Consider the following 15,567-nt stretch of genomic DNA (forward strand, 5'->3'; position numbering starts at 1 on the left):
CCTTAAGATTGGGAACTACATACACACCAAGACCAGCCCTGTGACGCGCGGGGTGCCACTCAGACGATCCCATGGCCCGACACTTACATACTACGCCCGCTGAGGGGGAGGGTGGGAACCTTGAGGTGCCCCCCCTGCGAATAATTACGTGGAACGTCAGGGGATTGGGAGACAAAATAAAGCGGGGATTAGTGTTACAGGCACTCAAACGTCATGGCTCTGATCTGATTCTACTGCAAGAAACGCACCTCACGGGACCAGCATGCAGGGCACTTGACAGGCGTGGCTATGTCATGGCGGCGCATGCGGAATTCACGTCTGGCTCCCGAGGGGTTGGGATACTTAAGAAAAAGACGTCGCCCTTCATGGTGGCACACTGCAAAACGGACGACCAGGGTCGTTTTGCGGCAGTACATGGGCAGTGGGAGGGAAGACCCCTCAACGTAGTGTCGGTTTACATCCCCCCGGCACTCCACTCTGTGGCTCTGCCTGCACTGGGCGGCTTCCTTTTAGACCTTCCGGAAGGGGACACAATCATAGGGGGGGATTTTAATGCAATTATGGACCCAACCCTAGACACATTTCCCACTAGAGACCGCCACAGAGGGAGACTCCGCTTCTCCCGGGATTCCTAGAGGCAATGGGCATTACGGACGTTTGGCGTCACTTACACCCCACAGAGACGCAATACACATACTACTCTGCAGTACATAATAGCTTAACACGCATTGATTACTTTCTGTTTATTGGGGCAGGAATGGAGAAGGTGGACAAAATTGACATCCTACCCAGGGGGATCTCCGATCATTCTCCGGTGTCCCTGTCACTCACCACGATGGAAAAGAGACGTACGAGGATTTACCCAATATACCCGAACTACCTCACAATCCCGAAGATCAGGAAAGAACTCCAGTTAGTGACCACACGATACTTTGAGGAGAATACGGGCTCAGTGTCCTCCCCCTCGGTCCTTTGGGAAGCTTATAAAACGGTCCTGAGAGGGGGAGCTATGGCAGCGATAACGGGGCATAAGAGGGAGTGCAGGAGGGTCCTTACAGAGATAGAGCTGGCACTTCACGCCGCCAACAATGCTCACATGGCAGACCCCTCCCCAGAAACAGCGCACGCACTACATTTGAGACAACAGCAACACCGGGCCCATCTTACGATGATAGTCCGAAATCACATCACAGACACAACCAACAGAGTATACGACGTAGGAGACAAGGCCGGGAAAATGCTGGCTTGGCTGGATAAGAAGGGGAAGGGGAATGGTAAAGGTATTCAGCAGTTATACTCACATGACGACCGAATACAGACACACCCGGAAGACATAGTATGTACATTGGCGGACCACTTCCGAGAAATATACACCCCTAAGCGAGAGGTTACTGCCCAAGAGGCGTCACTCGCACTTACACACATTGATATCCCCAAGCTTGCACCAGAGGCAATACAGGACCTAGAATTAGACCCGACGGAAGACGAAATTCAGCTGGCAATTCAGGCACTGCACTCAGGTAAAGCGGTGGGTCCTATTGGAATACCTTTGGAATGGTATAAATCGCGGGCTGACACATTAAGTAAGCCTCTGCGAACAATGTATATGGAAAGTCTGGAAAGAGGGATCTTACCACTGGACCAACGCACAGCCACGATAGTGGTTATACCAAAACCGGACAAACCTCCGTCTCGGTGCTCGCCGTACCGACCCATTTCACTGATCAATGCAGAGGCCAAAATACTGGCGAAACTGCTGGCCACTCGCCTGATACAACACCTGCAATCGCTGATACACCCTGACCAATCAGGCTTCATGCCTCACAGAAGTACGTCTCTGAATCTCAGACGGCTCCATGGGGTGATTGCACGAGCGCACCTTCTCCCCGAGAGAGCGGTTATTCTTTCCCTCGATGCTAAAATGGCATTTGATCTAGTGGAATGGGAGTATCTGTTTGCGGTGCTGGGAAGGATGGACTTTGGACCGAAATTCATAGCCTGGGTGAGATTACTGTACACACAGCCGGTGGCGCAGGTCGTGGCGAATGGCCACATCTCACAGACATTCCCACTGGGCAGAGGGACTAGGCAAGGTTGCCCGCTGTCACCCTTACTCTTCGCCCTGGTGATCGAGCCGCTGGCAATCCTGCTCAGAACTACACCATTGATAAAGGGAATCACGTGGGAGGATGGATGGGAAGACAGGGTGTCCCTTTATGCGGACGACATGCTGATCTATATGGCGGAGCCCGAAAGCGGCATCCCAGCATTGCTAGACTTATGTGACACGCATGGCAAAGCATCGGGGTACACTCTGAACTGGACTAAATCGGTGGTGTACACACTACATGGTTCAGACCCGGAGCTGCAGGAGAACTGCCCTTTACAGTTATCTACTGACTCCTTTAAGTACCTGGGCATTGTCGTTGCTAAGAACGCGACAACCTTCTTCAACAGAAACTTGCAGCCACCCATGGAACGCCTTCGGGCGGATGTTAAACATTGGGCGGCCTTGCCGTTGACTCTCCTAGGGCGCGCTGCGCTCTACAAAATGATGGCTCTTCCCAGGTTCCTTTATGTGCTGGAGAATACTCCTTATCTAGTGGAACCGAGATACTTCAAGCAAATTGCGGCGTTGGTTTCAAACCTGCTTTGGAACAACGGCCCGGCACGTATAGCATATGACAAACTGACAAGGAGCTGGTATGATGGAGGCGTAGCCTTGCCTAACATTCAGCTGTATTACTGGGCGGCGCATCTAAAAACCATCAACCAGTGGATATATGCCCCACGGTCCGACCCAGCGTACAAAGCTGACTGGGCGCAACTAGGTGCAGATGGCATGCTTGCGGTACTGTATGACAAGCCACAGGTGCGGAAACTATGGGGCCCAACACACCACACTGCAACCATATGGCACATTGCACAAAAGCGACTGGGTTGGCAGGGTAGACTCACCAAACTGACACCGCTCTGGGACGTAAAAGCGTTGGGGGCCCTCCGCTCCTGCAAGGGATTCACGCAGTGGGACCGTATAGGACTATCCACTGTCGGAGACCTCTGGGACAAAGGTACGGTGATAGGGTTTCCACAATTACAACAACAATACGACCTGGGCCCGACTGAGACATTTCGCTATGTACAGATACGGCATGCATTACTAAGAGCAATCCCAGCGGGAACGGACCTACCAGAGTCTTCGCCACTAGAGGCCAGACTCTTAACTGAATTCATGCCGCAAAGCGCCACATCACTCACATATAAAAAACTGATCAACAACCTAAGAGACCCAACAGGAAAACTGAGAGATAGATGGGTGGGAGATGTAGGAGAGGTTACTGACTCAGAGTGGAACGAGGCAATGGCGTCCCCACGAGAGGTCGGCATTTCAGCAAAATTCAGATTAGTGCAGCTGAAAATCTTGCACCGTATTTATTACACTAGGACACTACTTCACAGAATACATCGAGCGTCACATCCCTACTGTCTACGGGGGTGTGGGGAGGAGGGGTCGCTTTACCATACAATCTGGGAATGCCCACAAATACGTGAATTCTGGAGACAGGTTATGCGTACCATCTCGCAAACACTTGGGGTTTCTATTTTACCTGAACCTAGAACATGCCTATTGAACATTTGGGACCCTAATGACCTGAATAGACATGGACAGATATGGGCCACCCTGGCCATGATGGTAGCCAAGCGAGATATTGCGCAGAAATGGGGAGCGCCAGATACGCCTACAGAATTTAGGTGGGGTAACAACATGGATAAACTAATGATTACCGAAAGAGCAGTATACGTGATGAGGGCCTGCCCTCGTAAGTGGAATAAGGTCTGGACGGCATGGAACACTTATAGAGGTGACCTTTGTGAACCTTTACCGGAGGACGAAGACCTAGAGTCTGAGGGGGAGGAGGAATAGGGGGCGGGGGGAGGTTTAGTATTGGCCCTAGTGGCCTTCATACAGCTCTACAGCTGACTTTACTGAGATGTGGCGTGGAAATGTGGAATCACTGTAAACGAATGTAAGTGTTGCAGAATTACCTAAGGTGGATGACTCTTTTACTGTTTTAATGGTTACCATTGTTTTATTGATGATCGTTGTGGTGCTTACAATAGTAGGCGAGGGCACCGATGATTAAAAGTACAGGTAGAAATGATGTTAGATAGACATCAGACTTTGCACGCTCGGGCAACGATAGTACAATTTTCTTGATGAACGTCGGGAACTTTTGTGGTATATTTCGGGAGGAATGTTAATTGATGATCAATTGCCCTGAAAGTAAACTTGTGATTGTATTGTAAGCTGAAAACTTCAATAAAAAGTGTTTAAAAAAAAAAAAACACAGAAAAATCTTGCTGTGCGTGTGTGTGAACGAATCAGCACTAAATAGCACGCCTGTGAGAGGGCGAACAAATGACTGATTCTTAAAGTAGGCTTTCAATAGGTCGACGTATAGTTGAGGAATACCTGTGATTTTCCGTCCGCCCGCCAACTCTCTAAATCAGGCTGTCATTGACGAAGGTTATAAAAGCCCTGTTGTCCGCGTCACCCTCAGTGCATTTTGTCACGTGTTTCAAATACCGCGCGACATGTGACGTCTATCAAGCAATTAATGCCTGAATTAGGCGCAGCAAGGGCTCACGAGGGTCCATTGTTCCTTGCATTGTTGGTGCTATCAGCAGTATACGTGGCCGTTCAATTATATTTATTGTTAACATTTGTGAAATATATACTTTCATGAATTGCCTTAAAGGGGGTGCTGAAAGATATCATTCAGAATCAATAACATTAATAAATATTGGATAGCACTCTAGCACAGCCAGGAAGGTGTGCCAAAATCTGAGAGTGCGTCATTTTTTTTGTCAGCAGCGAGCGTTTAAAACGCAGAAAAATCTTGCTGTGAATGTATGTGTGCGTGCATGTGAAAGAGTTAGCAGTAACAAAGAATACCAGATGTGGACAAGGCTCGGGTGGGGGCTGACTGCCAGAGAAATAGGTGGTGATGAACACGAAAAGGAGCACAAGCCTGACGTCACTGGCTCTTCCCAGCTCTAACAGCCTGAGATAGTCTTTGGCCAAACTTACCCTAGCAGATGACTGACTGACCTTACCACTTCATGCCAGCACTGAGCTCTTCAGTGTGCACCCAAAGCAACCCTAGCAGCCATTAAAACCGAACGTAAATATAACAAGAAGGAACCCAAAGCATATATACTAGCTGCCAAATAGCCTCTCGCATGTGGTTCTCCTCGTTAGTCCTGGCATTTGAACCAACAAAAACCTCGCGTTGTGAGCCTTGTAAACCCATACATACAATGAGGAAAAGAGAAATGCTGCTGGCTTAAAAACCAAAGCTGGATAAAGGGGCATGACCTGGACCCACGTGATATATTTTTTTACTAATATCACTGCCATATTCGGTTGTTTTGCCAAATGTTTAAATTGATGACAGCTACATGTTGCCTTATTTACAACAAGGGGTGGTGATGGACAGAGTCTCTGAATTAAGCAGAGTACTCTCACCCAGTCAAGAGATCAGGGCTAGATCCAACACCGTTTTTTAGCTCATTGCACCATCCCAGTTTCAGAACCTGGCTGTATGCAAATTAGTCTGTCCCTGGCCCAGTGCATCATGGGAACAGGGCAGACCAGACTACAAAAGCCAATTCTTACACTGGGAAGGAAACAAGCTTCCGGGGACCGGTTTCTGCCATTTCAGGCGTCTTCGGCCCGGCTTGCTTGAATCCTGATGGTGCAATGAGCAAGGGACTCACATCTGAGTATACCCTTCCACGCTTAGGGTGGACAAAATTATTTACAACAAGGGGTGGTGATGGACAGAGTCTCTGAATTAAGCAGAGTACTCTCACCCAGTCAAGAGATCAGGGCTAGATCCAACACCGTTTTTTAGCTCATTGCACCATCCCAGTTTCAGAACCTGGCTGTATGCAAATTAGTCTGTCCCTGGCCCAGTGCATCATGGGAACAGGGCAGACCAGACTACAAAAGCCAATTCTTACACTGGGAAGGAAACAAGCTTCCGGGGACCGGTTTCTGACATTTCAGGCGTCTTCGGCCCGGCTTGCTTGAATCCTGATGGTGCAATGAGCAAGGGACATGTTGCCTGGCAGCCTATGCGTCCACAGAGGCTGGGAGGTAAAACGTTTACCTACAGCTAAGCATGGATGAGGGTAGCGGAAGTGACATCATGCACACACTGATCCCCAATGCATGAAGTCACTTCTCCAATTTCTTTGACCTCTGGTCAGAACCATAGCCTCACATCAGCCTTTTGAAGGGCACAGAAATGAGAAGAAATGACAGTTAGTAAACATTGAACAGCTGTTTGGAGCCCTGTGTTTTTCGCTGTCGCTGGCCTTGCCTCCATGACCCCTGGCACCACAGGGTACAAGAGTAGTTCCAAGGGGAACCAAAGGGAAATAGGGGGAGCTAGAGGACAACCATTATTACTGACCATCCCCAAGCCCTGTCGACTTCTCCAAGGCAAAAACTAACATGACTGACGTTTCAGCATCACAGCTGGCTTTTAGAGGCACTGTATTTATGAGGCACCAGCATGCCATTTGACAGACTTTACCCCAGCCCTCCCAGCTTCTGAGAGGCGCAGACTTTAGGGGTAAGCCCCGCCTCCCTAGCCCCACCCCCGTCCACCCGTCCTCCTGTCTCCTCAGGCCTGTTGGGTGCTTTGTTCCCAGCCCCCCTCTAGTGGCGCTGACGCCGGGTACTGTAACTCTCGGTGATAAGCCATCAATATTGTATGCCCGCAGCACGCCCCCCTTCAGTGGCCCGCGCTAATTGGAGCTGGGCTTAATTTTTTTCCATTTGTGGTTCCCTTTAAACGCTCCTTTGATTTGCAGCGAGGGATAATTATCAAGGCCGGGGCATGTTCTGCAGCACCGGCTGGAGTCCAGGATCATGTAGAATAAACCTTTTTAATAGGAATTCCCCTCCCGCCCGCCTCTTCACGCGCTGTCCCTTCCTCATCACAGCCGGGCCATGAATGCACAGGCTCTGCTGACTTAATCGCAATGAGGGGAGGGGGCGGAGGTGTAAGGGGGGAATCTGATTTTCCCACACAGATTAAAACAAGAGCCGGCCCGAAAAGTGGAAGTTCGGCGGCGTCACGCCTGTTGTGGAGCAGGACTTCCGCCTTCTGCGGGAAGCCAGAGCCCATGGCAGAGAGGAGCAGTGGTGACGCGGGGCTCCCATGCCTGAAAGAGAGCCCCGCGGTGGCTGCAGACGTAAGGAGGGCCGCCGATGCAAGTGTGGGGCTCGCATGAGCGAAGGAAGACCCGCGTGTGCAGGTGATGCAGAGATGACACCAGCGCAGCGACAAGAGCTCGGTGAGGTAAGGGGGGGTTGTGTGTGTGTGTGTGTGTGTGTGTGTGTGCACGCACAAGCGAGAGAGTTTGCAGGAGGCTGAGAGATTGCAGGAGGCTGACTTGCCTTAGAAGCGGGACAGAAGATGTGCACGGCATGTGGCTGTACGTGCGCGCACACATGCTGAAATCGCCGACGGCCCTGCGCGTGCCCATCCCCTGTCCCACTTCCAGAGCAAGTCGCTAACAATAGAGGCTTCGCTGGACAGCAGCACTTCTCGCTGCTTACACCAGCTCGACCTAATAAAAGAACCATATATCTGTGTATGGAACGGCTTATTCATACAATTGTATTGTTCTTAAATCAAGCAAAGAGAAAACAAAACAACAACAAAAACAAAGGAGCACACAAATCATGAGTGAATCAATCAATATATTGAAGGAACTACTTTTTTCTTTCTTACATTATAAAGTGTCTGAATGACACTAATAGGCTGTCACACAAAAGTTCCTTAGCAGCATTATTAACAACTACCTGAAACCAGCGATTGGTAACAGGATGTTATAATTATGTTTTAACCGCCGCATGTTTTTAGGCTCAGTGCCTATCAACGCCTTTAACTTTTCATTTAGGCCTTCTCATCCTTTATGTTGATTGCTTTTTGTTGTTTCCAGTCAGATTCTTATTATGGTGCACTATCTCTGGCCATGTCTTGTCTTCTCATCACTGTTTTAAAGATGTACGTACATTTCTTCATCCCCATTCAATCCTGTTGGGAATTTGGTTCAGTGCCTATCAACGCCTTTAACTTTTCATTTATGCCTTCGCATCCTTTATGTTGTTATCCAGAACAAGGATCTAACATATGCCATGTCAAAACACATGTTAACTCATGGAGGAAAAACGTGGAAGGACATAAGTTACTTTGGACTGGCGACAATACCAATCAGTGAGAGGGGGGGAATCGAACCCAGAGATTGCGAAGATTAGAGTCAAAATTGATCATCAGATTCAGAACCAAATTATATTTAGATACACACACATATATAAATATACATATATATATTTATATATCTATATATATATATTTTTGTAAAACACAAAGCATTCAGCCATATAGACTATTCTTTAGTTTCCTAACCATAATGCATGTAGGCCTGATATACTATTTACTGGTTACAGTTTGCAACCAGTAAAGAATGTTATGAACTGACTTATCTGCTAAAAGGTTGGACCTTAAAACTCTAGTACGGAGTGGGTTGTAATATGACCCACCTTATGAATTTTAATGAGGTAGGTTCCAAATTGCGACTCACTCTGACTAAAGGACATCACAGAATTTCGTCCTGCTAGGGTCAGCAGAACACCATATCTCTAATCGCTTTCCAATTAAGAATTATAATTTTCTTTTTAAGCAAATCAATTTCCTCAAGGAAAACAATGCTGCTTGTCTAAAAACACTCTACTTTCTTTTTTACGTTAGCTTGCGAGTTGCTAGGGGTCTCTGGCACGACTGAAACTGCCCAACAAACTTTTTTTAACTTTGACAAAGGGGAAGGAGTCCCAAGGGATCCTCTTCCCTTTCCGGAATGGGTACCACTCTTACTTAGGAGTAGGTACGTTTTAAATGTTTTGGTCATTCAATGCATAATAAATCAGTATTTGGAAAGGGAGCCTATAACAACTCCTTACAAATACCAAATTCGTATGCGGTTTCAATCTCATATTAGGAGTTGGCAAAAGTGTATAGATTGCTAAAATGAGATTAGTACAAATTCCAAATCACAAACTCCAAATTGGAGTATTTGCGACTGTAAAATTGCTTTTTGCATCTGGTCCTTCCCTTTAGATTCTATTCATATGAAACAAGTGAGGGACAATATAACTACCCAACACATCAAAGATCAACACTTTCTCCTAACTTTTAAAATAACAACCAAAGCAGCATTAATTTCAGCAAACGCTGAACCAGTGTTGAAGTTCAATTTCTTTTTTAAAAAGTTCATCTTGACATTAATACATTGCAAACTCTATACATAGAGATGGGACACGCTTGAAAATCAGACGCAAGAAGGATACCAACATGTAACATTTCAGTATGGGTACCAAGCGATAATTATCAAAGCATTACATCAATTACTCTGATGCGTTTACCTTAATTGTCATATGGGATATCTTTGATAGACAAGAGATTCTACCTCACTGCTCACAGCACTTTCTGAAACATGATCACTTTCTCCTTGCCCAGTACGTGAAGCTGATCGGCTTAAGAGTCAGCAGGAGCAGAACCAGCTGCAGCACCACAGGGTATGGAGAACGGAATGTGGAACAAAGGAATGCCGAAGAATTGACAGAAAGATTTCTTAGTGCTGAATCAGTCACATGTGCACAGGATGGATTTCTCTTATGGCTCACCTGAGGATTTCTTGGGGGGCATCCTTTTTACCTTAGGGCAGAGGTCTTCAAACTTTTTTTGCTCTGAGCCCCCCTACCCAAAATATTATGAAGTCGGGCCCCCCTCCAAAATGTTATGAAAAGACTTCCACGAGCTGAAGGGTTGAGCTCAGGGGGTGAGGCTTATGAGATCATTTTAGGGGCACTTTTTCAGTAGCCCATATTCCACAATAAACGCAAGACATATAAAAGAGCAAATACATTTAAAAAAAACTGAACTAGACAAAAACACCACTCTTGTCAATTGAGGTCTTGTGAGCCCCTCACAATCTTGGGTCCCAATGCAAATGTGCCTACTGCACTAATGATTGCTGGGTTCTTGAATATCAGACTGTCCCCTCTGCCTCTTTCACTCTTTCCACATCACATCTGGCAATCACTCCAATCTTGAAACAGATGTCTGCCTCTAACAAAAACAATAAACTCCCATGTGTTGCCCACCTCATTTCAGCATGGGTGCCCTCATCCCAAATGCTCTCTCCATGTCTCTATTGTAAATCAAGGCAGTCATAATTGCGATGCAGTGGGCCCTTAAGATTCCCGGGTCTTAGTGCAAATTTCCCTGCTTCACTAATGAAAGCTACTGCCTTGAGAAGCAGGAATTCTCCTCTGCCCCGTGTAAGGTGTCACTTCTGCTCCTATTTTCCACTCTCTTGGGCCATTGGTTTGATGCTAAAAACAACACTGGCACAGCAAGGACGCACTGAGCCCTAATGCGAGAAAGGAATAAGTAAAACAGCCATAATAGGGATTTAGTTTGGGCCTCACTCGCACCCCGGACCCTGGTTCCACTGCAACTGAAGCAACCAATGATATCTACTCCTCTGCCCATTCCACTGGGCCAGTATTTCTAGGCCTTAGGCCCAAAGCAGACTGCCTGCCCGTTTGTTTCGCCAAAAGAGGAAAAATACCAATATGTCCCCCACTTTCTCCCATTGCTTGTGATCTGAGCCCCATTGCTAACAAGGAAAATGGCTTTCCAGCCCCCCGTCCCTTTGTGCTAGTAACACATCCATTATTAGGGTTCAGTGGCCCCTCACACCATTCGCCTAATGCCAGTGCACCTGCTGCACTAATGGTAGTGATGGCCTTGGAGAGGATATGTGTCATTTGTATAGAAAATAAAATTAGATCCCACATAGCGTCCCCTGCTCTGGACCATCACTTTGACTCTATCCATGGATTTCATTCCTTTCCTTTTTCTACTGGGTCATTACCCAGAGGCCCCAGGAGTCCAGATGATCAGGACTCTGAAGATGAAATTTTTGGCCTCCGCCCTTCAACCCTCTCAACTCATCTGAAAGGACATCTGCATGTAAACAGAGTTCATAGATGGCAGGGTGTATGAGGACTAAGGTGCCCATGTGTTTTTCATTTTACAAAACAGTTCCCATACTTTTTGCTAAAAACAACCATCCTTAAATTGTTAATGGGGACCTGGAGGTACCTTTGTGAGAAAGTAAAAGGAAGGGTGTCTAACGTGCTTTAATTTTAAGGAGCCACTTGAAACCACTTGAAGCATCAGGATGAAAAAGATTTAGGGCCAATTTAGATCTTGGTGAATCGGGTCCCGCTGACGCTTTTTCAACAGTCTTCCCTCCGCCCACTTCGAGTTCTGCTCGCTGTATCTAGATGTTGTCGGGTCTATGGCCAAAAGACCGCCCGAGACCCGTCGACTCCGACAGAATCGTCCTCCCGCATAGGCATCAGAGGCAAAAGTGGGAGGGAGTCCCGCCAAGAAGACCACCAAACCCATTACGATGTGCCTTTCCATTGAGGCAACTGTGGCTGGAACCTATCCATACTCGAGTTAGTTGGTCCATCTACTAATACTGGAATGCAAGGTAGTTGTAACATAGACTGAGTTGGAATATACCGTGATGATGTCCCCTTTTCAGGTTCCCACTTCAGTTTCCATCTTGAACACCATTATAAAGGTCCTCTCTGTGCTGCTACTGCTTGGCCAGAACACTGAGTCACCCCGTTGTCGCTGAACTCTGCGGGTGTACATTCAACAGTGTGAGTATATGTTGTTGTTGTGTAATGTTATATGTTGAAAAAAAGTGCATTACACATTGCCTGCATGTACATATTGACAGATCCACAACATATATGTGCAGTGCGATCTTGATAAGTAGTACAAACCTGTCGTCACACCCCCATGGCCTCACTCCGTCAGGTTTCCAGCACCAGGACACCGCCAGCACAACAGGAATATCTAAATTAGCTCCGCACAATCCCGCTGGCCCGAGGAAGTACTGTCAGCCAGCTGAGAAGACTGCCGGCACAGCGGACCAGGTCCGGACTGGCCGTTGCGGGCACCGGGCAAACCCCCGGTGGGCCGCATGGGTGGGGGTCGGTTTTGGGCACCTGGGGGCCGTTTTTGTTACAGGGCCGTTTTTGCAGCATAGCTGCAAAATCGGCCCTATAACAAAATTGGCCGAAAACCGGCCCTAGCAAAGAGCGCAGTCGCACCCCCAACCCCCCCCGGGGGGGGGGGGGGGGGGGCAGCCGAGCACTTTGCAGGGCCGGTTTTGGTTCCCAGTCCGGCCCTGCAGCGGACCACAGTTTGTTGATGCCACATTTCACTACAGCAGGCGGGATTCCATCAGCTCGTCTGAGTACTTGGAACCGCCGTTGTGGCAGGACGATGGTAGTCCAGCCGAGATCTAAATCAGCCCTTTATTATTCCTGAGAGGCAATGAAAAGGTGCTGATTTTTGGAAAGGGTCTTGTTAATTGACTTATAAAAACAAACTAGGACCAGTCTGGTTCGCTATTACTAATATGTATTCTTTGAAAGCACATGTTTCATCATATACATGGCCACTGGAATGATGCGTAATTATGGGTTTGCTGCATTTGCCGCATAAGCCACCACCTGCTGCATAAGCGACATTTTAACTTAAAAAATGTTCTTTCTACTTCAAATGGATTAAAGGTTACTAAAACGTGGTGATGGGTGTGCAAACAGTGAAAAGCACTTCGCAAAGGTTAACTGGTAATCTTTCCTGTCGCTTATTACTGTATTTGGTTGTTAAATTGGTACTAATGAGGTGAAATCTTTGCCCAGACAGAACTATCATGTGAAAAATTACTAAAATAATGAAGTAATACTAGCAAAAAATGCGCCCCATTATACGGCATAATTAGCCTTTTCTTGCCAAATAATTTAGTTTTTAATATATACGTTGGTGCTCCCCTACAGCATAATTGCAGTATCCCTGATCGTATATACACAAAATGATGGTGTGGCATCCTATCTTGTACTGCGTGTAATACAATTTTAGAATACCGCTTTACATATTCACAGTGCTTTCTTTAACCGCATGCATGCGGTGCATATTTCCGCGCTGCGCTGCATTTTTAAAAAACCAGCGATGCATGACGAGCTCAGCTCGTCATGAGCGTACGAGAGGCGTAACTCATGACGAACTGAGCTCGTCATCCGCCTCGAAGGGGTTAACATGCTGTGTCCTCATAACACTATAAATACAAAAGTCACTATCCTGCACTGCACCAACCAGGATTTAATTTTGTGTCTCTGTGGTCTCACATACAGATCACATGAACCAATTGACGTTTCATAATGTGAAAAAGTGCATTTCCCGCCAATTCGTTTAATTTGCATTTATTTTACACTTAAGGTTTGTGCATTATTTTAAATACAATTGCTGTGAACCTGAAAATACAACAACAAAATACTTAAAGAATATTCTCTGTTTTTAGCCATGTCTATGCCACCAATGGCTTAGGATCACAGTTGCCTTACTTTTATATGCACTTTAACCTTCATGAAAATGAAGACGGCCTGGAAATGCGAACAATAAATACAGTTGCGCTTCCAGGCCATCTTCTTTAACTTACAGAGGCATTTGCGCCCCGTCCAGCCGCGGTCGGTAGTAGGAGTTCCTGCAGGGCGGTGACGTGGGTAGGGGGAGGGGCAGGGTGGTGGGTAGTAATGTATGGATTATGGAGTTTAAGAGGTAAGTAAACATATAAATAAATAAAACGAATTTCGTAGTGCGCACTGCATCGCATTTGGTGATGCAGTGCACGCTACGAAATTCGTTTTATTTATTTATATGTTTACTTACCTGTTAAACTCCATAATCCATACATTACTACCCCCCACCCTGCTACCGACCGCGGCTGCCCCCCTCCCCCCCGGAATGCTGCCACGGACCCCCAGGGGGGCACACCCCCTAGTTTGAAGACCTTGGCCTTAGGGAGTGAATATATGTAGGGTTGCACCTCTTTAATGTTATGCACCTTTGAGATGCTCATTGTCATTGTCTAGGTAGCACCTGAAGATCACCCTCAGACGTTGGGTGATTTTAAATGCTTACTTTTTATCAGAATTCTTTTTGACCCGGTGGAGAGTTGTCCATGAACAAAGAGGCCACAGACACTGAGAAAAAAACAAACACAAGTCACTTTCTTTTTCACACCAAGCCTCCTAATCACCTCCAAAAACAACAGAAGTCTACACAACCATTCTTCTCTTCTAGTAATAACTAATTCACCAAAGTCTGAAGCAGACATCTTAGGCAACTCTTAACTTGTAAATCAACACTTCAAAGAAAGAACTGTTCCAGCTGCCCTCGCCCAAGCCATCATCACACCACTGCTCAAGAAACTTTCCCTTAGCCACACTGTACTTAACAACTACAGTCCCATAAATGGCCTCTGCACTGTATCAAAAGTAAGTAAGAAAACTACTATTAAAGTCCAGGGCCACCTCGATAATAACAACCATCTTCACTCACTGAAGTTCAGCTTCTCCACACAGTGTTTCACAAAAACATCCCACAAAATCTGGGATGTTAATCGCAATCCTACTGATGAAGGGAAGACAAACCTACTAGTACTTCTAGACCTCTGTGTGGCCTTCAACACTGTTGACAAAAAGATACATGCCCTAAACTCTAAAGACTCTCAACCATAGACCTCATCCTCCGCTTGTGCTTGTCCTTAATTCGCAATGACTCAGACAGACGGGATTCCTTCCTTTAACATTCCTGGTCATTCCTGTTACTAGTTCTTTTCAACATCAAGGTCCATTCCCCCAGAAAAAAATAGCCATCTACAACTTATTTACCACTGACATCCACATAAATATGAACAATACCCATGCATCACCAAAACACAAAATGAATACCAGGCTCTAAAAACAAGTCAGCTAGCACCTAGGTCAGTTTCTAAAAATGTCAGCAAATTTGGATCAATATTTTGCCACCAGTAAATCGTACACCCGACCCCTTTAGTAAAAAGAAATAGTGAAAAGTGCATGATCAGGCTGCAGTGCACTAACACCGTTTAAAAATATGTTCAGTGTGTTGGTGACGATCTGCTGGAGTTTACAAGCGCCTCGTTTTTTTATGCACAGCAGAAAATTATTATTTACTCACCAGCAGAAACATTAATCTTTTGTTCACTTTTGGGCTGCTCCATGCGATAGTCCTCAACCTCTTCTTTGATACTGAATGAAATAACTGTCTCGTCAGCGCCATGCTCTGCAATGAAAGAAACAAGTTTAATTAGAGGGTGATCATCAGGGGCGGTGGGTGAGATTTTAAAGTGGTGGGCCGGAAAGTGATTTGCATACTGCATCGTAGCGAGCGCGCGAAGCGAGCGAGCCTGAACCCCAAAAGGGGGGTTTGTGGGGTAACCCCCCCAAGAAGATTTTGAAGAAAAAGAAGAAAAATCGTGCATTTTCAAGCAAATTTGAGAAAGCAGGAAGGTTAATAAAGCAATTGTGAAAGT

At 46.5% G+C, this 15,567-nt stretch overlaps 1 protein-coding gene across 2 annotated transcripts in view; it reads right to left on the reverse strand.

Annotated features, from left to right (window-relative positions):
* Positions 1–15,567, reverse strand: part of LOC144763254 (uncharacterized) — a 121,467-nt gene that overhangs the window by 32,097 nt on the left and 73,803 nt on the right. For both annotated transcript variants that reach the window (XM_078648693.1, XM_078648692.1), the window contains exon 4: positions 15,213–15,317. In XM_078648693.1, coding sequence (XP_078504819.1) covers positions 15,213–15,317 — 105 coding nt within the window. The remainder of the gene's footprint in view (positions 1–15,212; positions 15,318–15,567) is intronic.

The sequence above is a fragment of the Lissotriton helveticus genome, chromosome 6 (genome assembly GCF_964261635.1).
Source record: "Lissotriton helveticus chromosome 6, aLisHel1.1, whole genome shotgun sequence".
Lineage (NCBI taxonomy): Eukaryota > Metazoa > Chordata > Amphibia > Caudata > Salamandridae > Lissotriton > Lissotriton helveticus.